The sequence below is a fragment of the Talaromyces amestolkiae genome (assembly GCF_001896365.1).
Source record: "Talaromyces amestolkiae strain CIB chromosome Unknown scaffold5.1, whole genome shotgun sequence".
NCBI classification, from domain to species: Eukaryota; Fungi; Ascomycota; class Eurotiomycetes; order Eurotiales; family Trichocomaceae; genus Talaromyces; species Talaromyces amestolkiae.
The window spans coordinates 1,059,182-1,086,254 of record NW_024468041.1 but is presented as its reverse complement, the minus strand read 5'-3'; the positions used below and the strand labels follow the sequence as shown (position 1 = coordinate 1,086,254).

The window sequence follows — 27,073 nt, the reverse complement described above, 5'->3', positions numbered from 1 at the left end:
TCGCGCAAGGGTTTGCATCGATCGAGCATCATGAGATCATTCACTATTTTCAACATCTACCCTTTCTTCCGGACTGACTTGAAGGCTGGCATGGAAGTTTTGGTATTAGGTTTAGGTATATTGTATTCACTGCGGACCGGAGTTGAGGGGATTTTTCTTTTTCTGGGCAATACTTTGCAAGGAACGTGTACAAAAAGACAAAATCATGGGCGGGTGCGTGCGTTGCGAGTCAACATTTGTATCATGGGGAGTTTTGTTTCTGCTTTGTTGGTCCTCTGATATCCTACGGTTTTGCTGGTTTGCTCTGGATAGGAATGATACACGAGTTCGTATAGACGACTACGAATGACTTGTCTCATTGAAACGTTTCATATGGCATGACAGGGTAGAAGTGGAAGTAGAAGTATATAAATACGTACTCTTCTGCGTAATCGATGTCTCACTTCAAGATAACTGGCTCGTTTGTGTTTGTAGAGAGAAGAGAGGAATTTTCTGTGAATAGAAACAATTAGCCGCCCTGCCAGCTTGAGTAGATGATCGAGTCTAGCTGTAAGTAGACTAGCTCCCAGATCTCATGCTCTCTTCGTGTGTTGATTGGGCAGATGGAAAGTGGATGCGGCGGCTAACGCTTTCTGTATCAAGTCGCGGCGATGAACGAGGGCCTGTCATTTGCCTTTTGGTATAAGGGATGAAACTTCTCTCTTTGTCCTCTGACTGTTTCGCCTGTGAGTCATTTCGCTTTGGGAGGAAATATGGATGACTCTGCGGATTCTCTCAACCAGTGCGCTCAGACGGCCAATCGCGGAGGAGACTCGCTCCATGAGCAGAGCGACATGTTACGCTGCTTGACAGGGTCTGGTCCGGCTGGACTCTTGTCGATCCTCTTCTTTAGTCCTGCGCGTACCTGCCTATGTAGTAGGAGCTGTTGCTATAATTGTGCATGGCTAGTGCAATGAGTCTATTGGTTGCTGGGTCTGAGATCTGTAACTCTCTCCTCGTACCTAGCCTGGTAGCAGCTTTGCGCCGTTGGGCGACGTTGATATTTTGGTCTAGATGGCTGGACCGGTCTTTTTTCTTCTGTATTTTCTCTTCTGCTTTCCATTTTTGCATTTCTGTAGCTGCTGCATCTTGGATATTTTCCGTTGCATTGCATGTTTGCATATTCTTTTCTTTCTCTCAACTACGTACATACTCGAACAGCGACTGCATACATCTTGAAAAGCATTCATTTTGCATACTCATAGATAATAGACTTGTGTCGTTGACAAAGCCTGGTGCTTTGTTTTGTTTATTACTGTCTGTTTGTTTGTCAGACATTGTTATTGTTGTTTGGTTATTGTCTTCTCATCTCTATTGACTCTTCCGTCCTATTGACATCACACGCTGTGACTCTTCCACCACCCACACACCGAACGATACAATCTGGCTATAGCCTCTCTGCTAGAGTAGTAGCAGCAAGCGAGAAGGATAGGGTATACGAATGGTATCTATCTACTCATCTCTTATATCTCCATTTCCACCCTTTTTCGTCCTGATTCAATCAAACAACTCAACGATCTAACAATATGCCTCCCCTTTCACAAGACAATGCACATGATCGTCCTCGAGCCAAGAATCCAATGAACCTCACCATCAACACCTCTGGCGAAATACCTGCCGGTGCCAACAATTCCAAAATCAACGATCTACAGCCACCGCATCAGGAAAGATTCCCGCTTGATTCGCCCATCTTGGTAGAAATCCCCAGCCCAGAGAATTCCAGCGGCAGCGAGAAGGGCTCAAGAGCACAGCCAAAACTCGTCAACGCTGGTATTAGTGGAAGCACCGGTAGCAAGGGTGAGAGTTTGAATTTACATGCTGATTCGGCCTTGTCGAGGACAGAATTTGAGCGTGCTATACGTGCGCGGTTAGAGCAGGGAGACAAGGTCATGCGGAATATGGGTTCTAATACTCAACAGCAAAGGCCGGCGGGGTTGCAGCTCATGACCGAATTTTCGCGTGGTGATGCGCAGAGTGAAAAGGCGTCGTTTCTCGATTTGAGTGATTTGAAATCTATCGCGAACGCACGCGAAAAGGAGAGATTGGGGGACTATAATTCGTCGTCGCAGTCTCTGCAGCAGCCAGTTCATGACAGAGCAGAAGGATTGTCGCCGTCGGATAGACCGATTATGATTGGGTTGACGGTGCCGTATGATCAATCGACTCGTACAAATACAGCGACGGCAGTTGGGGAGACGATTGATAGTGCTTCGTCGCGGACACCGGCCACACCTTCGATAGTTGTTACACCTGCACGAGAGCATCCGCCGTGGCATATGGATATGCATATGGACATGAGCACCAGTCCCGAAATGCTTCACAGACCTCGCGCCGCATCGAGTATCTACTCACAGCCATCGCCAAAGCCAATGTATGACGAGGATGCGCCGCCCGTGCCTGCTATTCCCGCCTTTCATTCCGCGACTTCTTTTGAGCCTCACCATCAACGGCCTATATCGACAGGCACAGAGTTCGAGGGCGAAGAGCAGGTCTCATCAACCGAGAAGGACGTCTCCCCGACCACAACGAGAAAAAACATGAAGAAAAAACTCCTCCACAAACTAAGCGTAAACACCTCCGACGCAAATAGACCCCAGTCCCAAGGGTGGTGGACATATCTCCTGTCACCACTACTCAGTCGCTCAAATACTGTCAGCAGTCGACGCACCGCGCTAAGTCCTCAGCAGCATCAAACGCGATCCGCTCGTTCGCCATTATCGGCTGTTTCGTTTAGTAAAGCGCTGTCACCACGTCAACCAACAAACGCATCTGACGAAGGAGAAAGTACACACTGGTGGGACGACGAAAAGATTGTCATTCCACCCGCAGATGCAGAAAAATCGCATTTTTCGCCTGATACACCGGAAGATATGACCCGACACGTTCCGCCTATTATGGCGGGCATTAATTTTCACGATGAGCATGTAACTTCGACGAGAGCACTGCCCGAAGACGAGAAAGCAGACAAAACGCGAAGCGTCTTTCGCATCGGCGATGAGATGGTCCCCAACTATGAATTCCATGGCGCAAGGGCAGAGTATTACCAGGCCAGTGCGCATGATTTGTATGATAAGGAAAATCCGTATTTTGAGTGTATCAATCACGTCTGCTCGATGACTTCTGCCAAAAAGAGGGCCGAGTTTGAGGCTGCGGAGAAAGAGGCAGAACAAAAGATGGCGGAGGAGGCGGAGAATGGAAAAGGGGGTTTGGCCGTGTTTGTGTTTGATCCTTCGAGAGATGCGAATAATCCGTTTATTGCATTTTTGGAGAAGAGGGGCGATGTCAAGGAGGTTGTCGTTGATGGCGACGATGAAGAAAAAGATGACGAAAATGGGGAGAAAGGAGAGGGCGAGGGTGAAGAAGAGGTGGAAAAGACGGGGTTGGGTAATGCGCGAGAATTACTGTCTTTTGATAGTAGTGATGAGGATGAGGATGAGGATACGCCAGCTGATGCAGAGAAAGAGCATGCAATGTCGAGAGGGCTGAGTCGGTCTCCTGATCTGGGGCCGACTTCGAGATCGGTTGCGTCGTTTTCTCCGCCGCCGCGATCGCGATATGAGCCATCTGTAACTCTGCCACCGGTCGAGGAGAGAGGTATCGCTCCACCACCTGCTCCTTCATCTGTGAGTTATCCAAGGGAAATGAGTCCACCGCCAGCTCCAGCTCCACTTCCAGTGTCTGCACCAGCTCCTCCATATGCTCCTCCCGCTCCCATACCAGCACCAGCACCAGCACCAGCACCGGCTGTGGCAGCTCCTCCACCAGTACAAATGCCAATGATGCCACCACCTCAACCTCGCGCTTTTTCTCCAGAACCAGTACCCATGCCCATGCCACCACCTCCCCAGCCTCGTGCATTCTCACCTGAACCGGTGGCTATGCCAATGCCTCCAGCACCAGTTCCAGCACCAGCMCCTCCTCCGCCTCAAGCCCCAGTCCCTATGCCAATGCCAGTATTACAATCGGCGCCAGTGGATGAGCGTGGACCAGTTGCAATGCCTCCACCTCAACCTCCATCGGATGATGCAACTCGTGGAATACCAGGTGGCTACCAATGGGAGCCTGCTCCAGTTGCTCGTGCCATGTCTCCGCCCAGAATGACGAGAGTTGCTTCACCACCTATGCCACCTGCAGCACCGGTGCCAATGTCTGAATCACGGGAAGTTGAGGAGCCAGTTTTACGACCAGGGCCATTTTCGGAACGAGATGCAGGACCAGTACCCTCGTTCAGTCGACCAACCCCGTTCTTAGCACCACGACGTGTTCCTCAGCCTCCTTCTTCTGCTGCACCGCAACAAAGCGCTACAGATGCTCCTGCCGATGAGTCAGACGCCGAGTCGGTGCTACCGCCATATTCTCGAAACGCACCTCGCCAACCAGGTCTTCCTACCTACAGTGCACGCGATCAATCCGAACACCATGACCGAGCCCCAGTCGCACCAGGACCAGTTTCACCCGGCTTACAACAAGCAATGACGAGTCGCGGCGGCATCCCCATGTCCGACGTTAGTCAACGCACCCGCGATATGGACTTCAGTGACACAGCATCCATTTCTCGACCTAGCGAACCCCGAACAATCATCAATGTCCATCACTACTACAACGGCGAACACCCGCGTGACGCACCCGAACCACCCCGTCCCGCAGGAAATCAGTTCGTTTCTGAAGCCGATCTGCAACTGCGCAACGAGAACGAAGCTCGACGCCAACGCCTCGAAAAAGAAGACAATCTCGCCAAAAAGGTTGGTGGTTTCTGGCGCGGAAGAGGTTGCATTCCTAAAAAAGGATGTTTCGGCCGTCGAGGTGGTCGTGAGGAACGAACGCGTAGACGATGGTATGCGGCTATTATCGCATTTTGTATATTGGTTATCGTGCTATCGATCTCCCTCGCGACCACACTTACGCGGAAAGGTGATAGGATGTCAGTGGAATCGCAGTGGTTGAACATCACTGGCTTTCCACCCATTCCTACTGGAATCATGACAGTTGCAGGGCCAGCACCAGCCGTGGAGAGAAGCAGCTGCGTTGCGCCGACCTCGATCTGGAGCTGCGCCCTACCACCTGAGCAACAAGCCAGTAATGCAGGTGGATATGCAGCCGATGCACCGAATTTCAGGATTGAAATTCGCTTCAGGAATGATTCTTCATTATTGTCAAATAGTACTGCCAATTCGACCACGACGAAAAGGTCGTGGGGAGGTATATTTCGAAGGGATGACTGGACTGCGTCGCCGGCGGCGCCAAGGTTGGTGGATCAGATATTTCTGGGGAATACGACGGATAATGTCACGACGCCGTTTCAGGGGGAGGATACGCCGTTTTATATTACGTTTTTATCGCCGGTCGATGTGGCGAACGCGTCGGCGGAGTATGTGAAGAGAGATGTGTCAAGTACGGTGGCTGCAACCTCGACAGGGACAGGCACTGCGATTGCGACTGGGACTGGTACTGGTACTGGTACTACTCAAAGTGCAACGGGGACAGCAACTGGCACAGCCGTCATCAAGACGGAGACCGGCACCCAGACACAAACCGGCACCAGCACAACAACTAGCTCCTCAACCCCCGAAGTCAACGTAGCCAACCTCATCCCCGCCCCTGATCTAGCATCCGACGGTACCGCAGCAGCAGCAACTCTCTACCCCTTACCCATCCAACAACCCATCAAACTCTACAACCGCGGCCTTCCCACCGAACACTACGGCTTTTTCACGTACTTTGACAAGAGCATATTCCTTGCCTCGGACGCGCCGATCACTGGCGGCAGCACAGATACCGATTCGCGAGACGTTAATGGCGGCAGCACAGAGACAGAGGCAAGTGTTCGCTGCACATGGTCTCAGACACGCTTTTTAGTACAGATATGGACCCAGCCACAGAACGTGACGCACATGAGTCTCAGTGCTCTCTCGAATACGACCGCTACTAACTCATCATCATCATCATCATCATCATCATCATCATCATCATCATCATCGACGACGTCAGCATCAGTAGCAACCGCATCGTCAACAAGCAGCTCAATCGCAACCTCCTCAGCAAACAATTTTACCTCTCCCGGCTCATTCCCCTACCCAATCACAATTACAATCGACCGCCACGGCGGCATCGCAACCGAGAAACTAGCCTACTGCTACGGCATCGAGCAACAAAACTCTTCCTCATCCTCTTCTAGTGCCGTGGCAGGGGCGTATTACAACCTCACAAACCCAAAACTGCAAGCCGAACAACGCAACTCAGGCGGATCTATCGTCTCCCCTTCTCCGGATTACTTTGTGCTTGCCGCTGCGCTTGCGTCGGGCGCAACGCCTGATCAGGAAAGTCCTGTTGATGGAGGGACGGGGGGTTGTATGTGTGAGTGGAGGAATTGGATTGAGACGAGTTAAATCTTTTCATTTGTATTTTTTTCTTTCTTATGTTTTGTTTATAATTTGCATATATGGGCGTTCGTCTCAAGTGATTTTTAGGGAGAGGTGCATTGCGTTGCGTTGCGTTGCATAGATCCGCTGCGCGGCAGGTTTAATATGGGCGGAGCAGTTTGCTGGTTCCTTAGCTGCCAGTTGTTTTGTTTGGCTCAAAAGCTTATGAAAATGTATGTATCTGTAATGAAATCGAGTTCCAATTTTGAAAATAAGTTAACGATAGAAGTCTGATTGCGATTTTTTTCGTGCTGCTTGTCGGATTGTGTTTCTAGATTGCCGGATGAGGTTAAAAAGGAACATTTCCGTTTTCGGAAGGGGGTATCCTGATTCGGCACAGAGCCCTGATTGACCTACTGACTGCGCAGACAAAATAGTAATTCGTTTGGATCTTCAAACACAAGATTTACACACGATAAGGGATTTTGTAACCTTGTTGTAGACTCTGAGCACACAAAGGTCTGTGTGAATGCAGTTTTCGGAATCTGTATTAGATCATACGAGGGGTGATAGGTCAAATTTGACAGTGTGTTTCTTGCAATAATTTGATTATCTCCTTAACAATTAAAAAATTCAATAAGCATCAACGACAATATGTTTCCCAAATGACTGCTAATTTAAGTATGTCTCTTTTTTTCAATCGATAAAACTTCCAACAAAACAAATACACCGCCATTAATAACGCCGAATCTTCATAATATGACTGCCCATATGCTCCGTTTTCTTGCGCCTTTCTTCCCCGCTTTTCGATTTGCAACCGAACCAAAAACGTCAAAGCCACTAAATCCAATCAATACCTGAACACAAACATCCAGGCATAGATCATCTAAACCAAAGCGGCAAAAGCGCCAACGACACCGAGCGCAGCACCAAGGAACGTAGCTCCCTGGGCATCAACTCTGGCAGCTGGGTTTCCAGGAACGTAGGTGGGGACACTTCCTTCGCCTTCTCCCTCTCCCTCTCCCTCTCCTCCTGATCCTGATCCTGATCCTGATCCTGATCCAGAGCCGGAGCCGGAACCTCCACTGCCACCACCACCACCGGTGGCAGTCTTACTAGGCTTCACAGCCGAAGAACTCTTAGATGGCGCAGTGTAGGTCTTGCTAGGAACGGCTTTGCTGCTAGAGCTGTTTGTCGGGATGGGTGTTGTGACTGCTGGGTGGGAATAGCTGGAGTGGCTTGCGCTTGCGCTTGAGCTGACATGGACGGAGTACTGTTGGTTGTTGCCTCCAGAGCCGGCGACGGCGCCAGTAGCGCCGAGTGCGAGGAGGGTCAAGGTTGGGAGAGTGAAATGCATGGTTGATATTGGTTCAGGAACGCGTTGGCGTGTTAAAGGTAGAGATGATGTTATAGGCACTGATAAGAGGTAGAGAGAGAACTTTTTTGAAAAGGAAAGGATTTTGTACAACATGAGGCTTACTCAGGGCTTTAAATATTCAGGCGCATGGAGAAGATATTCCATGTTAATCTCAATTCAACCTCAAGGTACACCAATCACTAATCTCCATCCTCTCATCTTTCTGAAAGCGGATCGTCTGGGGTAGCAATGTGGGATTTTAAATTGTTCCTATTACCTAATTAAGATCTAGTATTCATACGTGAGAATACTAGCCATACTCTGACTCGTCGATATACAACTCCCAATGAAAAAATAACTCGTTCTCATCGACATCACGTGACCTGCGAGCCCTCTTTCCGGAAATGGACACACATTCACGTCTGGATCGACGTCATAGTAGAGGGATTCAGGAACGATGTAATGCTGTACCTTTCTGAAATATTTGGAGTGTTGCATGATACAATGATGGTACCTGGTCTGGAACGTGGTTTAGCCTGTTCCAGCGAGTGTGACTAGGCACTGGGTTCTATGTTTAGAAGTTGTGCCTGAATGCGACTTGATCGATGTATATCTTTGCCTTTTTAGGATTCTGATTGTTAATCACGTACATTCTGGGCCAAGATGCTTTTTTTAGGCTAGTTTGGAGTCACTACTATTGAGGGTGACGTTTGTACGCCAAACTCGGATTGGTAAATGGGTGACATTACTCAATGCATTGGTCGGCAGTTGAAGACCGTTCACCGAATGAATAAAAGTATGAAAAGTAATGGCTTTGCTTTGATGTACAATCCGTGTCAAGGTTTCAGCTTTGGACAGAGAAACGACCGTGTTGTGAGGGTTCAGAAAATTTCCGAAAGCGGCAATCGGACCGTTATCGGTTGTTGCCTCGATGCATGATATGCATGTTCTTCGCAATCAAGCACACATACTTTTTCATCATTTCATATTTATTTAATTTTGGTATCAGAATTATCAGACAGGTAAAATCGAGATGATACCGCGCTTGTGGCTACAATATTCTCCATTGTACATTTATCTCCGGATGGCATCCGCAGACTTTCACCACATCAATACTGTTAAGATCTCTAGCCGCCCACTGCGCCTCGAAATTATGTTATCAAATAGTCCCAAGCTTCCTTAGGCATTGAAGTCTTTTGGGTGGAGTCACTTTTCTTTTTCGATTTTCTTTTCTTTTGAAGGATGTCATTGGTCACGTACCACACGGGAAGCGGCGAAAGTGCGAGGTGATCTACCAGTAGAGCAGGAATGTACCTGGTTACTAGAACCATGTAGTATTGCCTTAGTTATTATGTACAAAGTATATAATAGGAGCTCAAAATCGATTAGATCTTTGAACCCTAAGCCGTAGCTTTACCTCTACCCTAAGAAAACCTTGTCACCGATGAATTCAGATTTTCTTCTAACCACCTCATTCGGGCACACCGGAAAAGAAGAAAATTAGACTTGACATCATTAAGGTAATCTATTTCATCCCGATGTTTCTGATTAGTGCCATTGAGGAGTATGCGAAATGAAGCGTGACGGGGTGGGATGGTCCATAGCAAAAATCGACATCCCTCGGAGATCAAAAACCATGGAATCGCACTAACTTGGGGTCAAGATTGCATGGGTCGAAGAACTACCAATTAATCTGACGACGGGTCTCTTAATACTACCTTTATATCTCCAGTTTTCACATATAAGGACAAAGTTGGAATGACTCGCGCTGCACAAAATCCATTCCTTTAGATGGGTGCAAATCAGTAGTCCCGCAGAAACGAGAACCATTTCCTTATCAGGGCCACAACTGGCTTTTTACTTTAGGATCTCGGAACTTCAACATCATCAAATTAAATGCTTGATTGTGGCTCATGTCAGCTCGTGGGGTCATCCCCTGTCACTATTCTACGCACGCGCTTGGCCAGATCGGGCATCCGTTAGTGTGATCATGTTCGATTTTGTCGCGTTCCGCGGAGATCACCATCGAGCTATAATTTAGGGCTAGGGTATTTGTTGCAGTTCTCAAGGGCACAGAGATAAGGATTGCAACACCATCGGATATCCTCGTATGACATTTCGCTTTGACGAATGATAAGAGGAAAAAGAAAATAAACTGGATACATAGCTTTGATACAACAGACCCCTTTCCTTGTCATGTTGTTACTACAAAGTGTTGGTAGATGGTATATGATGACTTTGAATCTTCCGTTCGAGATGGAAAATGGATGATCAATGATTCTTTTTGCGTCTCTTTCCATACTATATACCTAAGTCTAATTTGCCTACCTGCTGGGTAGGCGTATACCTGCTACAACAATGACAGCCTTATCGGCGCCGGACTCACTGAGGGGGGAGAATGTTGTGTCAATTGTTATATTGGTTGTCTCCATTTTATCTGTTCTGGGAGCAGCATGGATGATACTGAGCTTCACTGTTGGATATTCTCTCATGTGCGAACTATTACAATCTCGAAGAAGTTTTCACTGATATTTTTACATAATCTAGCTTATCACGTCACTACGAACATTTCGACATCAGTTAACACTTGGTCTGTAATCATGTACCACACCGGTTGAAGTGTCTATCCTAATTTGTGAATAGGCCTTGGTGTAAGCGATTTTGCAATGGCTCTGAATTTCATGCTGTCGGCATGTATGAATCTCTCTGGCAGAAAGATTTGGTTAGAGCCTCAAAAGAATTTCTGTTCGTTCAATGGCTTCATGACGCAGGTTTTTGTGATACAAAGTATGTATTCCTAGATTTCATTTCGAATCGACCCATTCGAAATGAGAATATGCTAATTTGCTCGTGGTATGGCCTAGCCGACTACTGGGTTCTCAACATCGCGATCTGTACATATAGCATCCTCGCAAATCACAAACGTCTTTACGGGTGGCTACAAGACCACCCTCTGATTGTTTGCTTGTGGCCCTGGGTGTTATCGATCATATGGGCCGTTCTTGGTCTGGTATTGGTCGAATACCAGAACATTGGAGGCTGTGAGTCTGACTCTTCACCTGCTGTCTCTTTCCACTCTTCCTAACATCGATGGTCGGGATACAGTCTGCTGGTTCGCCAGCGATCGCACTCGTTTACTCGTCAACTTCATTCCCAGATGGCTCATTATATTCCTCATCATCGCTCTCTATCTCCGTCTCACGTACATTCTCCTCCGGATACAGAAACAGTTGGAAAGCACCGAAGAAGACACAACGATTATATTGTCAGGACACCACCGGATGAGCCACCATATTGATTTGCAGCAGAAGGACCCGCAGACAAATTTATACCCTCATACTTCGGACTCAAGATCAGCTATGGCGAATGTCCACCGCAGTGGCCCGAGTTCGAAGTTGAAAAAGGTACGTCCTATCTTCAAAGCGGGTATGTATATGGTTTTAGCTCGAGCTAACACGCGTGATTCTAACAAGGTGGCCGTACGAATGATGATGTATCCTGTCCTCTACATGCTCGTGTGGACTATTCCGACTGCCATCCGAATCTACCAAGGAACGTCAGGCCACTCAACTCCACTAGGCATCAACTGCGTGGATAAGGTATGAGCCTATTCTTTGTGTTAAATATTCTTGATCGACGAGATTGATAATCGTGGGATCAACAGGCCTGTATTGTGATCCAAGGCTTGGCAGACTCAATCATCTATGGTAAGGACTTCTCTATTATGGCATGTAAGACTTATTACTGACAATTAAAGGCCTCAATGAGCGAACGTGGAATGAGTGGATGAAGTGCATCTTTCCACGGAGGAGCAGGATGAACTCATAGATTACTCTTTTCTCTGTGATAATACATATTAGATTACTTATTATCGGTATTTTTATTGAAGTCCCATAGAGTATAGAGTACCCAATCACTATTATATTCTTTTCATCCAAGTCCAGCCACAGATTTGCTGTTTAGAAACGATTAAGAAACGATTAAGCCATTGGTTCAATAAGCTCTGACAAGTCTAAGTTCGCGCACCCAGTCAATTTGTTCTCGCTCGGTTGTTACAGCAAAATGAAAACATCGCCACTTTTGCTCGGATTGATGGAGAATTCTATCATTAATTATGTGAGAAACGTGGCCGATAAAAAAATGGTGTAGCTGGTCATCATAAACCCCAGAGGGCCTTGGAACTTCCAACCGGGATCTCTTAGGAGGAAGACCGCAGAGATCACAAGGTGGACGGGCCAATGTTGGGGAAGAAAACCGCATATCGAGCGACGTCAGCATTTCATCCTCCGAAACTGTCGCCCAGCTTTTATAGACTGTCAATGAGCTTTCACGGAGAACAAAGTACCTCCATACACCGTCGTGATCAGGCAGATTAAATGACATCATGTAACCACTCCATCTAATTCGTCGCCTAGGAATAGGTTTAAATGAGAGCTCGATGAATTCATTGATTGTCTGCTGTTCAAGAAGGGACATGATTGCTTCAGTTATTGGATTCTTGGAAGTCTGGAGAAGTGCGCTATTATTGTGGATAGCACCGCTGTTTGACATTGCTCCTTTGCCCAGGAGAAGCTTCAACACAGCTGGATGGCCATTAACAGCCGCCCAGGAAAAAGGTGCACGATGGTCGAGATCTTTTACGCGGATGTTTATGGTGTTAATGGAGGCTCGTAAAGGCATCGGAAAACTATCCTCGTATCCAACAATCACCGGCACCCAGGTCAAGCCACGTTCAAGAAAGAAATCCATGACGTGGTAATGTAGTCCCATGATAGCCCATGCAAGAGATGTGCAGCCGATTGCATCTCGAGCTTCAGTATCAGCGCCGTAGTAGGAAAGAACCTTGACTGCTTCCAAATGCCCTTCTTTTGCAGCTTGTATTAGCGGCGTCCGGTAACCAACGCCTCTCGCCTCAATGTTGGCTTTTGGCAGAGGAAAATTTTCTGGAGCCTCTATATCCACCGTAGGTTTCAAAAAAGCTTCCAGAACCTCATTGTGGCCATTGCTAGCGGCCAACCAAAGTGGAGTTAGCCCGGCATTCGACCGTATATCAACATTTACTCCCTCCTTTCTCATAAGCATGTAAACAATCGAAACATGCCCTTCGACGGATGTATAATGAAGGGCTGTATAGCCCTCTTTGTCTCGTCGATTTACATCGCAAATATTTAACAACATCTGAAAGATTGTTCCCAGTCCAGATTTTGAGGCAAAGTGGAGAGCAGAAAGACCATTCTCAGACAAGGGAATATTACAGACATGCTGCAATTCAGAGCTGTAGGTTGATAGAATTGAAAGAAGAGGTTCGTGTTGCTCCACTACCGCCCATGCAAACATAGCGTGTATCTGAGATGATGGGACGGGACTGCTGGGTACCCATGAATGAAAGTTCCACGTCTCACTAAATGTTGTTGCCAGCCGCTCATACTTATCCCAAACAGGTGACTCTGCTGTTATGTTTCTAGTATGCAAAGCCCAGTTCTCAATTGCATAATCAAGAAATCTATATTTCGTCCCATCCGGCTTGGAAGAAGGAGGTATGATATTGAATGAAATGGTGGCGGAATGGCCCTGACCCCGATTTCTGCTAAGCAAGCGACTGTTAAATGCAAAGCCGACGGCTTTTCGTGCCACTAGCACGGGATCCGGGAGTCTCACTAATGCCGTCGTTTTTCGCGGTCTGTCAAGCTGCAAAGAGAAATCTGAAAAGGATAAATAAGCAATACAAAATTCGCCGCATTTTAGATCGCCCTCGATTCGGCTTAAAGGATATCCGCAAAGATCTTTGCTATCTTTCTCCAAATACTGCTTGACTGAAGAGTGAGCAAAGTGAATGCTGTAGTCAGTTGGATCCATAGTGATAAGATTCGCGCAGGATCCGAGGATAAAGTCAGTTCGTGGCAGCTGCTCCTTATCCCAATTTGTATCATATAGACTGAATGCTACAGCTTCCTTCAACTCCTCAATATGCAAAGAATTGTTTGCAAAGCTGACCCAGGTAAGAGTTTTGAGAGTGCGCGGATCGTGAAGATTAATACGATGCATACAGCGCCTATAGGTCTCTTCCAAGTCCTTCGGCAACGACTGGAGTGCAGATCGTATTTCTGCATCCGTAAAGCATGTATCCCAGATGATTTCCATCTGAAGGTATACCCATAAAAACCTAACATGTTAGAAGGATAATTTGGCATCAATGAGAGAAAATGTTAAACATACATGCCTGAAGATTCTGTCATTAGAGTAAGCTTCATCTCACTTAATAAGCTCATATCATCGGTCAGCCTTCTCATCATCATTTTGTCATTCATGCCTTCTTCGATGTAGAGTTCAATATCCCCGAAGACATTTGCTGAGGTTGATATGATTTGTATGCCGGGGAAAAAAGTTGAGATACTGATGAATCCCGGCATTTGTTCTCTGCTGACCAGTAGTATCTGTGATCCGTGAGACGAATTATCATCGCAGAACAAAGATCTGAAACATTTTAGAATGGATCTTGCTTGTCCTGATTCCGCGAGGTCGAGGCCATCAAGGACGTAAATAGTGTTTGGAACGTGAGGAAACAACCAAGAAAATATGTTTTCGATGTCCTCAAAGTCAGGCTTCATGCGCTTTGGCCCGAAATATTTCTTCATTTCTCGTTCAATTCGTTGCGGAATAGGGCTTGATGTTGACAGAAGATAGTCGCAAATTTGCTTCACTAAACTGGACATGACTGCCATTGCCTGGTTCTCGCCATTGGCTTCGCCGCAATAAAAGAACACTGTCAATGTACCATTCTCAGCACGACATTTTGCCATTTCGATAATTGTAGATCTGACAGTGCCTTGTTAGAAGTTAAATAAGTTCAACTCCTTTGGAAGCTCTTACGCTACGATCGTTTTCCCGGAGCCAACTGAAAATGCGAAAGTCAATAGGAATTCAGGAGAGTGAAATCTAAGTGGCGAGAATAAGACTTACTTTTCCCCGTACACCATAAACAAGGAAATTGCTTCTTCTCAAACCAATTTCTAAATTTCGGATGGTCTGTAAACCATTGTGTAGTTCCAGCAAGCCTCTTTCGAGAAAGCCTCTGATGAATCTTTTCATGATCGTAGCTGGATATACGTTGAAGAATAGATTCAACCTCTTCGTCCAGTTGCAAGCTCTGAACAAGAGGCCCTGCGGCTCTTGTCTGTAGACTCCAGTAGTGGGGATTTACTGACGGATTGGTTAGAAATTTCGTCTACCACCTCCTTTAGCCCAACTCACATTTGATAATAGAATTTGCGACCGGCATTTGCCTTGACCAGCTAGGGTGTATCAGACAAAGGAGCTCCTTTGCGTAGGCAGCCGCTGTCGCTGCAGCATATTTCTGCCACTTTTTGTTCTTATGTGAATCGGCGTAATCGCAAATGCCTCGAATTACCAGGCATGGGAAATTATCCATCAGTCCAGATGCCTCCATCTCAAAACACAATATTCCGAGTTCCTTGCCTAGCGTATCCCGGGTCGGCGCATGTTTCATTACCTGATTACCAGAGGCAATCAGGCCATAATGTACAACGGGGCCATTATTTGCTCGAGGAGGTCGCTCAATGATCATCTTTTTGTCGCAACGTTCGCAGGATTTCTCTTCGTCCCTAGTGAGGTGAGTCATATCTAAAAAGAGAATTGAATCCATGGGCCAGTATAAAGTATCAAACATACCAATGATCGTAGATAGGGTCGAATAAAATGTCTTGTTCCATGCCACAATATGTGAACATATCCCTCGACGATGGGAGATCCGTTGATGCCGTGATCAAGTGCCTCGATATTTGACTGTATCCCAGCATATGTTGGGCTTGCATTTTGCTAATTGCCGTAAGGAGGATCGGTGGCGGTTTGTTCAGCATTCCAGTTCTCTGGAATTTATTTTCGCCCACCGTTTTACCGTAGTCATATTGTATCACGCCGCCAAAGTCTCTTGATGGTTTGCTAACTACCACATCCCCAAGACGAATATCAGCCTGTTTGCTAGGGACTCCTCCGCCAATTCCCACCATGAGGTTGTAGCGGATTGACTTGAATGTATGTTGAATCTGCGAAGCCAGTATTGATGCCGAGATCGTGCCATACACTCCAGAAGGTAAACATGCAATAACAATATTATGGCTCTTGATCCTGCCAAGGATGTACGTGTTGTGGTCTCTTGAGTCCGTGGGTAGTTCTTGAAATCTCTCATCCAACATCGCTATAGCCGCGGCCATTTCCAACGGCAGTGCACAGATCCATGCGACGGTAAAATCATCATGAGGGACAGTCTGCTCTTCAGCTGCCATATCACTCTGGTTTCTTCCGTGAACTTGACCTGCATTCATGTGTCGCTCGTGTGACTCCCCTTACCAGTGGAGGAGGTCAAGGTTGAACGACTGAGAAGAATCTGGAGGAATAGTGACGGAATCAAAGTTTAAAAATTTAAATACATGGTTTTGGAAGACACACTAGCAGGGGTATGCATGATAGACCACAAATTCCAGTGCCAACACAAGGCTGACTTTTTAGGTCACAGCCCAAACAAGGCTGTACAGACAGTTTTGACATCTTTGGGACAGTTGAATGATGGTCTTCATTGCACACAAAGTCGTAGTTATGCTTTGCGCATACTGACTCTTCACAGTGTCACATGAAGATAGATAGCTTGGGTGATGTTGTAGTGAGAGGAAGATATTTAGGTGAATGAATGAATGATCTTAATGTTTTATTTCTTGGGGAAGCTGCGCATTGACAGCCTGAGACTTCAGGCAACAATACTGACATAACTGTAAAATACCGTTTAGTAGGGTAATCCCATCTGACCCACCGCCCCCTTATCTCCGTGCCTCCACCGATCAAACCTCCAACTTTGGAGCAAGACAACGCTCATTCGGGTTCACGGCGCACACTCGATCGCGACCGAGCCTTTAAAACGTTTGATTTGACCATGCCTTCCAGGCAAGAACTTCGAGACCATGATCTCCTTTCGCCATCCGCTTACGACGACGATGTCACGTCTCCGCGATCGCTATCAGAACAAGACTCCGATTCCGAAGACGATGAGTTTCTGCGCGCGAATCGATCGTCGATGGAGCTTGCCAGGCATGACAAAACTGTATTAGAGGAGGAAGAGGAGATGGAGAAGCTACTCGTGAGAAGTGGCCCAGCAGATGGGTTGCGACGTATTTTTAGCCCAACGTCCGGTCCCGTACGTATAGGGAAGCGGGATCGCAGTCGGCGGCGAGAGAGAAAGAGGAGCATACAAGGCAAACCGCACCAAGAAGGAGATCTTATGTTCGAAATGGAAGAGGGTTTCCGGGATTTCTCGGATGTCGATAGCATTGATTCCTTCAACTTAGATGAGAAGGATGTGGATGATTGGCAGGACAAACCTGTAAGTCAAGGGAAGTCAGACGTACCATCTCAAGCTAATACTCGATTTTCACGATGTAGCCGAAACGAGGTCTATGTGTGCGGCTCACACTAGTGTTTTCTGCCATCGTCGTTCTCTTCCTAATCCTCCTGCTCGGCGCATATAAGGCTTCCAAGGATACGCACGTCACGAAGAAGGTTAGCCCGAACCTTCTTTCGAACGGGACAGCGCTCTTCGCTCCAACAACCATCGTCGTATCTCTCGACGGATTTCGTGCCGATTTTCTGAATCGTGGATTGTCGCCGACTTTGAGCAAGTTCATTTCCGAAGGTGTTTCGCCGAGATTCATGGTTCCAAGCTTTCCTAGCGTCACGTTTCCAAATCATTTCACGCTAGTCACCGGTCTGTATCCTGAGAGTCATGGAATGGTGGCAAATGATTTCTATGATCCAAACCTTGAGGAATATTTCACCGTCAAACCAGGGCTTAGTGATAACGCAAAGTGGTGGACAGCAGAGCCTATTTGGGCGACGGCTGAGAAGCAAGGCATCCGTACTGCCATTCATATGTGGCCAGGCTCAGAGGCACACATTGGTAACATGGATCCGACGTTCTACGACAAGTTCAATGGAACAGAGATTCTTTCGCGTAAAGTCGATCGGGTTATGGAATTTCTTGACTTCCCAGGTGAAGAAAGTGATGAAGGCGTCAAGAAACTTCGCCCACAATTTATTGCAACATACGTGCCGAACGTTGATACTGCTGGCCATCTTTATGGTCCGAACAGCACCGAGATTCGATCAGTTATTACCTACGCAGACGACATGCTTGCGGGCATTTTAGACGGGCTGGAAGCTCGAAATTTGACTGATATAGTCAACATCGTCGTTGTTTCTGATCATGGAATGGCTACAACTTCTACATCACGAACTATCCAGCTGGATGATCTGATTGATGTAAACTTGGTGGAGTATATAGACGGTTGGCCTTTGAGAGGTATACGGCCAAAGACGCCGGAAGATTTGGATGTCTTAAAAGCCCAGCTGGCAGAGAAGGCGGAGGAGTATTCCGATGGGATAGAAATCTATACCAAGGATACGATGCCGGAGAGATGGCATTTTACGAATAATGACCGAATCGCACCGTTGTGGGTTATACCTAAGGCTGGTTGGGCTGTCGTGGAACGACCTGATTTTGACGTGCAAGAGGCACTGGCAAAGGACATTGCTTACCGGCCCAGAGGCATTCATGGATATGACAATTATCATCCCTTGATGCGAGCCATTTTCGTCGCTCGAGGACCTGCTTTTCCTCATCCTCCTAACAGTCGAGTTGAAGAATTCGGTAAGGTCACCATCCACATTATTACTGCTGCGATTTACTAATAATTTTCACAGAGAATGTGAACGTATACAATCTCATTTGCGATTCAATCGGAATCAAACCGCTACCCAACAACGGCACATTGCATCTTCCCTTCACTACTATTGGTCTGCACAGTGACGACGATGCCCCAGGTCTTGATACACCAGCGGATCCTCCACAAACAGCGGCGACCATGAGCCCATCCCCGTCTCCATTAACTAAAAGCACATCTCCTGCGCCTGTGGCAACTCCTCCATCGCAGGAAGTTTCAGCTGAAACACCATCAGATCTTGATGACGAAGGTAATGATGATGTCGACGACGAAACCTCGTCACTGCAGTCATTCTATGACGGGGTCAAGGATACCTTGAGCTCGATTAAAGACTGGTTTGGCCAGTTATTCTCTGCAAAAGAAGACAATCATCCGCCTTCATAGATTCGCGATTTTCTCACAGCATGGAATACCGGCGTTAATTATGTTCTCAATCATTTTCAATCATTTAGCATTGCGTTGCTAGTCACATTCGTCTGAAAACCTTGTGGGGTTGTGGATGTGTGATATATATATTTGTTTAATAGCAAGATACCCGATTGCGAGTCCAGTAGCAGTTTCCTCTGTGTTCTGATCCATTTTATCTCGTCCACGGGTATTGGCATTCACCGCAGAAATAAAAGATCGTCGTCCGAAACTATATTTCAGGTACCTAGATCGACTGAGTATCTGTTATTGTTACGGGGCTGGGATCCCAAGGTTATGTGGTTCTATAGATGTCTAAGTATGTCTGTACTTTGGTGATGGGAACGAACGGGAAGGAAACATGATCACCACCGACATTTGATAATACCGTAGTGTTCTCTAAAGGCTAATCACTTCATTTCTCTAAGGCCTGCACCTCGATAAGTGACTCCCGATCACCATTCTCCCAGATCTTCACAATCTCCAGCCCAGCAGCGCTCATTAGCTCCTCTATTTCGCGCTTTGTTCGCTGCCTGCTATGCTGCAGCAACCACATTTGCATGTCAAGTTCTGCGGTAAGGCGGCCTGCATCAACCTCTGGAACAAGCATTCCCGAAACTAGCAGGCGCGAATAGCCCGGTTTCATGGCCTCCGCCAGATTTCTGAGGATGATTCGACACTCTGCGTCTTCCCAATTATGCAGCACCGCGAGTAACAAGTAGAGTCTTGCTCCCTTGATCGGCTCTGGACGGAAAAAGTCATGTGCTATAGCCTTGAAGACTCGTTTCTCGCCCATGATTGGTCCTACGGTCTCAGGCAGATCTTGCAGAATGAGATTACCGTTGAACTCAGGGTTACTCTCAAGAAAACTTTCAAGATCGTGGCCACGGCTTCCGCCAACATCAACAATGGTAGTTGCAGATACGTCGTCGGTTGATCCTAGCTCTGACATGACAGGATAAACGTGGTGCCAGCGTCGTTGCTTGTCCTTTTTGCGGGCCTCCATGTAAGCATCGAAATCTGCTTTGCGGTCCTTGTTTTCCCGCAAGAAATCATACATGTCCTTGCCATAGGTGTATGAGTATGCGGAATTTGGGGCACCGTCAGCCGTGGTTTCGTTGGGGTATTTGGAAAAATACTCCGCGATGTTTGTTGTGATTGCGCAGGCAGGGATGGAGCTGTTGTGATAAATTTGTTTAGTTGGTTAGACAAACATCAAGGATTCTTTTCACGTACCAGACCCTGAAACCTCCAATTTGACCTTTGCTAGCAACCACAGGCGTCTTATCGTTTGCACGGTATAGCTGGAACCCAACTTCGTCGCACACTCCGATTGCGGTGAGGAGACGCAGCACACGAACTTGAAAGCATAAGCACACAGTTCGAGAAACACTCATTATGTGGATGTATCTTACCGATATGAAGCTTTGGACGATTTGTCAATTCAGCCAACTGGTCTGCAGTGGTCTCTTCTCCACGGCTCGAGAGCGCCTGCAAAATACCACCTTCTACAGCCATCATAAGGGCGCAGATATCCAACGGCTGGAATACGACTTAGCTAATGTAATACTTATATTTACACGCAGAAAATTTGCAATCACGCGTAGTCGGGCTACGACAATCGCGCCAGCAAATAATGTGGGAGACGAACCTGATATCTGAGACGCTCGGCAAAGACTTCTGGAGACTCGCTGCGATGCTGCAAATCTTGACATAATTTGATAATACCGCTAGAGTTTTTGACTTTGCCTTGAGCATAATTCTCAACAGCATCTTGGATTTTGGCAGCGAGGTTGCGGAGCTCGTCAATGCGGGTATCTTGGGGGATGGCCATGGTGTTCGCTTTAGTGTTGTTTGCGACGAACAAAGAATCGAGGAAGAATTTTATGAAATTCGATTTGATGAGTTCAAATTGGCTTGAATGATGTATATTCACTTTTTTGGGCGAAACACATCAATCCTGATGTCGTACATCGTCATTTCACGATATGTATCTGGATAGTACCTCGGTGTCCACCCTTTCCCGCTTAACCCCGGGACATCGACATTCGTTTAAAGAGTACTTCAACCCGAGCAAATCGGGAGTCGGGAGTAAATTCAATGGAACCGATCTCCGGGACTCAACAGAGACTATTAAAACCCGCTGCTTCCACCTACGGAGTAACTATTGTGGAGTGTTTTGGGACTGCGCTCGAAGCGCTGTGCGGGAGACAAGGTCCCTGAGGACTCTCTTCATATGAACAGCATTGGACTTTACATCTCTATTTGCTATACTGCAGTACTGGTCAGTCAAAGCTGGATTTGTGTATGCGAGAGGCAATGCGATTAGATTGTGACCGAGTCTCGCAGTACGCAATGAGCTTATGTTTTTGCATATGTTGTTGATTGAAAATAGAAGTATCGTATATCTAAACCCCTTCAAGTAAATCAATTCCCACTTAATCGACGTCTCTGATTAGCATATCCTAATTCGAGAAATATATTACGTTAGTGCATGGTACAAATTCCCTCTTTTACTTGCTTAAACGTGACGAACAAGACTCTAATATCATCATGTAAACACAATCGTTGAGAAAGATCTGCTGCTTTTGCAATCTCCGGACTTCTATCGTTATAACATCATCCCATTCACATCAACCGGTATCCCTCTCAGCTCATACCCCTCGCTCTGTGCCCTTTCCCACTGCTCTTTCACAATTCTGAGCCGGTCATCATTCCTTGGAATAAAACGTGCAGCAAACGGCTTGGGAAGAGTAACTCCTCCCTCTGTGTACGCATCATCGCTTGTATCAAGAACCTTCTCAGCTCCATTCACGATCGGGGGGCAAATTTCGTACGCCCACAAGATCCCAGCAAGTGCAATATACAGAGAATTTTCCGCCAGTCTCGCACCCGGACATGTTCTCCTCCCAGTGCTGAACGTAAAATGGTCGCGTTTGGCAGGGTCACTCATAGCAGCGTATTCGGAGCTATATAGACTATGATTCAAATATCGTTCCGGCATGAATTCAAATGGCCTTTCATAACGTGAAGGATCATAATGTAGGAAAGATGTGTTGGTGATCAATACTGTTCCTCTTGGTATGATGTGGCCCTTGTAAAAAAGATCCTGTTCCGCGAAGTGACGAACACCCGGAGCGATTAGTGGATTTATCCGCATCATTTCTTTTACGCAAGCGCGAATATATGAGAGGTTCTCAATATCTTCGAATGTAGGAAGACGGTCAGATCCGACTACCTTCATTAGTTCCTCGTGGGCTTTGTGCTGAACAGACTTATTAGCTGCAAGATGGAGCACGAGACTGTTCAACGTGGCGGCCGTCGTCTCAAAGCCTGCCTCTACTAGGCCCGTCGTGAGCCAGACTAGTTTCTCTTCTGTCAGTCCCTGCGCATACCAGGACTCTTTTTTCTCATAGATCTCCCGAGCATAACAGTGCGGCGCTTTTCCAGAAGTGACTTGCTCTCCCAGCTGTTTCCACAGCTCCATTTTTATGTTCCTTACTTGATTTGCGGCGCTTTCCGCATCCTTCCGACCAGGCCATAGCCACTTAGGTAACATAGCCAAAAAAGGTACCTCATCCACGATGAACGCTCCCGGTCGTGATGTCCTTCGTAGAATTGCTTGAGTTTGAATGGCTTTTTGCGCTGCTGGATCGTCTAGACTCTTGACTCTAGTCCCGAACGTATTCGTCATAATAATACTCAGCGCATATCTTCGCATATGTTGATAGAAATTTCGTTCATTCTTATTGTCTGTGCCCAAATCGGAGAACAACTGTTTTGCCTCAAACACTTGACTGGGAATAAAAGTTGATGTTGCGGGTACGGTGGTCATCTGGCGAACCGCTGTTCGGAGAGCTCGCCATTGGTTTCCGTACGGCATAGTAGGCATTCGATTCCCACCTGTTACAATGTCATGACTCATAGGCGAGGGGGCTTTGGAGGAGGTGTGAATTGCTTGCTTTTCAAGGATCTCACGCACAGCTTCGGGGGTGTTGATGACTACCCAGTTGTACCATCCAACCCGAATCTTGAATACATCGCCATAGTCAAGTGCCCATTTGCGAAAGACTGCTGCCGGTTTAGAGGGGAGTTGGAATCCGATTCCGATCAAAGGTAAGCCTTTAGGACCTGGGATGGAGTCAAGCCGTCTGTCTCTGCGAAACCACCCGAGAATGACTGTGACAGTGAATAACAGAATCAAACAAACACCTTGATGGTCTTGACATAAAGTGAGTAGTTTTTCCATTCTCTAGCCGTTTCGAGTGGAAAATCAGATACTGCGTTATTCGGATTCCTGCTGGATTATAGATAATATTCCATTTCTGTAAGGGTAGACGGCCCGGAGTTACGATCGGCTTAAGGTCAGAGATGTAATGAAATTTATTTACATGTAGTTATGACGACAGTACTCATTGACACCCGTCAAATCGGTGCAGTTTTGAAACCCGAGTCGCTTTATGAGATTTCGGGTCCCGGATTAATGCCTTGCATACTGAGGTAACACTAGAAACGCTGAATACATAGGTCAGCTTATTGCGGATAATGTAGGTTTTTCATGCCAGAAAAACATCGTTTTGCACATTCAACGAAGATCGCATTGTTGATTAAATTTGTTCTAGCTTGGTGGTGATCGTAAAACACTTATACCAATCCAACACCACATAAGAAAAATGACCAAGCCCGACCCCAAAGCTAGAACGAACTATGACAATACCGACTGGAAAAAATACCAACAAGGTCGACCCCCATATCCTCAATCATTCACTAAGCTAGTCTACGACTACCATCGTCGTCACCCCTCCGCAGGATGGGAGCGTCTCGTTGACATTGGCGCTGGGTCCGGCATCGCGGCCACTGACTTCATGGCGGATTTCAAGATCATTCATAATTCTGATCCTAGTCCATGGAATGAGCAACAAGCTCGTGCGTTCCTCTCGACTTATGCAGAAGACCACGGCCTAACTCCCGAGCTGGAATTCTCCCAGTCAACCGGAGAAGAAGCTTATAAGCATGTAGGCGAGGCAGCAGCGGATCTTGTCATTGTCGCAACCGCCGCACATTTCATGGATCCCGATGGACTAGCTGAATGTGCTGCGAAGATCCTTCGCCCAGGAGGGACTTTGGCTGTGTACAGTTATTGGATTCCTAGCTTCCCCGATCGCTCGCAACGCTTCAATGATATCTTCTCTAAAACATTCGATAATCTGGTCCTCAAAGCTCTAGAAGTGGGCAACGAAGCAAATCGTGCTAAATTTCTTGATGTTGTCAAACGCCGGATGACTGGTGAGGGCTGTCTGGACTCGCTGCCGTTACCCACCAAACACTTTGAAGAAACTAAGCGCATCTACATCAATGCTGGAAGAGGGAAGGTCCCTTATAAAGATCTGTATCAGCGACTAGTTGACCCGGGGAAAACGGTCGGCGGTGTTTCTAGGGTTAGCGAGAATGATGAGATCATTCGGTATAAGACGGATGAAGATATACAGGCCGAGGGGTGGGCATTTGATGCAGGCAAGGAATGGTTCCCGATCTTCTTTAACTCAATGCGGGCCGCCACTAGCCAGATGACGCAGGAAGAAGCGAGGGAGGCGTATCAAGAGTGGGAAGAAATTTTTGATGAGGAATGTCCAAACGGTACAGTGAGGGTGTATTGGCCTTTTTATGCTGCGTTGGCCCGAAAGAAGTAGTGCAATCTCTGCCCTAGGATTTAGATCCTAGTCTCAGGAAAATGGGTGGATGATCTTTTTCTTCGGATATTCTGATTCTGCTGTGCAACCACCAGAGCCTAAAATATCCACCCGATAGCAGTGGGCTTGGAGAAGTACTGCCTGCTATATTTGTATGTGAACGTTTATCGAGGCAAAGCAATCATTGCACGTAGAACAAGCGTCCGCTTCCAAGTAATGGCGGATCTTAACATTGAGTTACTTTATTACTGTACTTGGAAGTAGGGCTAGAAAAAATCACGTGTTAACCCGTCCCATAAGAGTCAGAAATTTTCTACCTCTAGGTCGATAGTGGGCCTTAACGCAATAATCTCAATTTGTTTATATAGCGTATACTCATAAAATAGCTTCTAGAATAGGTGTACTATTTCCTGTGGTCCTTCCATCCATGAATATTATTAAAGAAAAGTATAATTTTGAAGTGGCTAAGCCAACGACATCCATGAACACATAAAACAATATTCATTTCCGAATTTTGTGTAGGAAAACCTAAGCACCATTGGATACTCTCAAATCAGGAACGAAATTCCAGGCTGTTTCAATGCCTCCATAAAACACCCACCGCTTCATGTTGTTCACGACCATGTCTCCTCCCTGGCCTACATCCTGCATGATCTTGACTCGAATATCATCCGGCATGTTATGTCCACCAGGCTTGAATACATCTTCAGTGGAATCTACAGCTATATGGGCGATTTTCAAAAATTCTGCCCTTGAGATTGGAAAATCATCAGCCGTATCGCCTAGCTGATCCGAGCTATACAGAGCACGTAACAATTTCACCACATGTCCCTCATCGTGATATATGTTGGCACGGTGAAACAGTTCGGGCCAACCTTGTTCGGGTTGATTCGGAACGTAGTCAACAATTCGTTTCGGATAAAATGCTGGACATCTCGCGCCCGCGTACATTACGAGATCCCATCTTGCCTTGGCTTCAAGCAAACGGGCCTTTTCCTCATTGGTCATCCAGTCCAGCGCCAGAATAGCCGGATAAAAGACGGATAGAGTGGCGCAGTGTAAAGTGACGAAGTCTAGCATTTCTCGTTTTCCAGGGCGTTGCGCTGCCCCCAACATGTATGCGGATGTATGCATCATATCGCGCAATTTAGCTTGTAGGTCTTCCTTTGTGGGTTGTACTTGGAATTGACTGACATAAGGCGCGAGTTGTTCACCGTTTACACGCGCGAGTAGTCCCTCTTTGATCTTGTTGAAAGGATCAGTGGATCTTACCGCGGTGGAAATTTCCGGATCGTTACGGAGATCGTCAATGATTTCTAACAGAGTCTTTGAAGGGGTTTTATTCTTGGACTTGAGATAGGTCTCCGCCGGTTCAAGGACTTTTTTAGGCCAATTTTCGTGGACACAGGCCGCTGCAAGGGCTTCTGCGACGAGACTGGGCTGATTAAATTCAAGTGCGCATCCGAGATGGATGATCGGGTGAACCAGATCTGGTCATGGTTAATATAACTTACCTCGAGAAAATATTTTCATAAATGAATTACCTGTATACATCCGATAGAAGATATCATTTGCTCGCTCATCACCCTTCAATAAGTACTCGTGAAGGACTGCCGGCACACCTATCCTATCGATTTCCTCTTCAAAAAACTTCATGAAATCTGCATAGTAATCATCGCTGCCAAGGCACTTATTGAAAACACCTGGGTCCATCAAGTCGGGTGTCTCGGAAAGTGCACGTTTGGGCTTCTCGATAGGAATTTGATAGCGGGTGTTGTATTGATACAAATTCTCAATCTCCTCTGGACTGGCCCCCAGTGCCCAAAGGCCGAGAAGATGATGCACGATGTGATCTGGAAAGAGTCAGTAATGAATTTATATGATTTACACGTAACGCACTGTGGAATCCTGCATTGAAGCGTGTATGGTATAGTTTATGGTTGATTGTGAGTAGTTCTGATACTTTCTTTGCGCTTTGCTTGGTCAGGCCCTCGGCGTGGGTATGTCCTTTGGTACCATCAGTAGTGAGCTGTATGGTAGTTGTTGCGGTTGAAAGATTGTTGATTGCCATTTTGAGTGGTGTTCATCCGAGATATTCAGCCCTTTTGCTTGTCAATATAGCATATATACAAAATTCCGTCTTAGATAAGATTACAACCGACCTCTGCCTTACCTCAGTCACTCAGCTCATTCTATAGCGTCATAGTCACAACGGAGCTTGCCGAGAGTCTGTTTGACTGCCATGCGGGACAAGCAAGCTTCATGCTCCGTTTTCCTAAGTCGTCTCGATTGCATCGGGGATCATTCGGGGCCCGGAGATTCCCGTTACTAAACCCGCTCGACATTGAGAAACCCGCCATCTGATAATGTACAAATTTACTTAAAACAATTATCAGGATGACCGAAGCCTGATACCAGTTTTCTAGTCACACAGAT

The 27,073-nt window shown here is 46.7% G+C and overlaps 8 protein-coding genes across 8 annotated transcripts; 3 read left to right on the top strand and 5 right to left on the bottom strand.

Moving 5' to 3' along the window:
* Positions 1 to 1,565: 1,565 nt before the first annotated feature.
* Positions 1,566 to 6,425, top strand: BHQ10_003467 (uncharacterized protein; the record flags this gene model as incomplete). The annotated part of the gene is made up of 1 exon (XM_040875726.1): positions 1,566 to 6,425. One exon carries the CDS (start codon positions 1,566 to 1,568, stop codon positions 6,423 to 6,425), a length of 4,860 nt encoding a protein of 1,619 aa, XP_040731971.1.
* Positions 6,426 to 7,284: 859 nt separating this feature from the next.
* Positions 7,285 to 7,755, bottom strand: BHQ10_003466 (uncharacterized protein; the record flags this gene model as incomplete). Its single annotated transcript, XM_040875725.1, has 1 exon — positions 7,285 to 7,755. The coding sequence occupies one exon, from the start codon at positions 7,753 to 7,755 to the stop codon at positions 7,285 to 7,287; it is 471 nt and encodes a 156-aa protein (XP_040731970.1).
* A 4,279-nt stretch (positions 7,756 to 12,034) lies between these two features.
* Positions 12,035 to 16,058, bottom strand: BHQ10_003465 (uncharacterized protein; the record flags this gene model as incomplete). Its single annotated transcript, XM_040875724.1, has 7 exons — positions 12,035 to 12,058; positions 12,109 to 13,918; positions 13,972 to 14,571; positions 14,626 to 14,650; positions 14,716 to 14,955; positions 15,007 to 15,377; positions 15,445 to 16,058. 7 exons carry the CDS (start codon positions 16,056 to 16,058, stop codon positions 12,035 to 12,037), a joined length of 3,684 nt encoding a protein of 1,227 aa, XP_040731969.1.
* Positions 16,059 to 16,699: 641 nt separating this feature from the next.
* On the top strand, positions 16,700 to 18,926 carry BHQ10_003464 (uncharacterized protein; the record flags this gene model as incomplete). The annotated part of the gene is made up of 3 exons (XM_040875723.1): positions 16,700 to 17,146; positions 17,206 to 18,469; positions 18,523 to 18,926. The coding sequence occupies 3 exons, from the start codon at positions 16,700 to 16,702 to the stop codon at positions 18,924 to 18,926; spliced, it is 2,115 nt and encodes a 704-aa protein (XP_040731968.1).
* Positions 18,927 to 19,362: 436 nt separating this feature from the next.
* On the bottom strand, positions 19,363 to 20,781 carry BHQ10_003463 (uncharacterized protein; the record flags this gene model as incomplete). The annotated part of the gene is made up of 4 exons (XM_040875722.1): positions 19,363 to 20,125; positions 20,184 to 20,307; positions 20,363 to 20,489; positions 20,599 to 20,781. 4 exons carry the CDS (start codon positions 20,779 to 20,781, stop codon positions 19,363 to 19,365), a joined length of 1,197 nt encoding a protein of 398 aa, XP_040731967.1.
* Positions 20,782 to 21,558: 777 nt separating this feature from the next.
* On the bottom strand, positions 21,559 to 23,196 carry BHQ10_003462 (uncharacterized protein; the record flags this gene model as incomplete). Its single annotated transcript, XM_040875721.1, has 1 exon — positions 21,559 to 23,196. The coding sequence occupies one exon, from the start codon at positions 23,194 to 23,196 to the stop codon at positions 21,559 to 21,561; it is 1,638 nt and encodes a 545-aa protein (XP_040731966.1).
* Positions 23,197 to 23,620: 424 nt separating this feature from the next.
* BHQ10_003461 (uncharacterized protein) lies at positions 23,621 to 24,637 on the top strand (the record flags this gene model as incomplete). Its single annotated transcript, XM_040875720.1, has 1 exon — positions 23,621 to 24,637. One exon carries the CDS (start codon positions 23,621 to 23,623, stop codon positions 24,635 to 24,637), a length of 1,017 nt encoding a protein of 338 aa, XP_040731965.1.
* A 528-nt stretch (positions 24,638 to 25,165) lies between these two features.
* Positions 25,166 to 26,708, bottom strand: BHQ10_003460 (uncharacterized protein; the record flags this gene model as incomplete). Its single annotated transcript, XM_040875719.1, has 3 exons — positions 25,166 to 26,127; positions 26,182 to 26,490; positions 26,537 to 26,708. The coding sequence occupies 3 exons, from the start codon at positions 26,706 to 26,708 to the stop codon at positions 25,166 to 25,168; spliced, it is 1,443 nt and encodes a 480-aa protein (XP_040731964.1).
* Between the last annotated feature and the right edge of the window lie 365 nt (positions 26,709 to 27,073).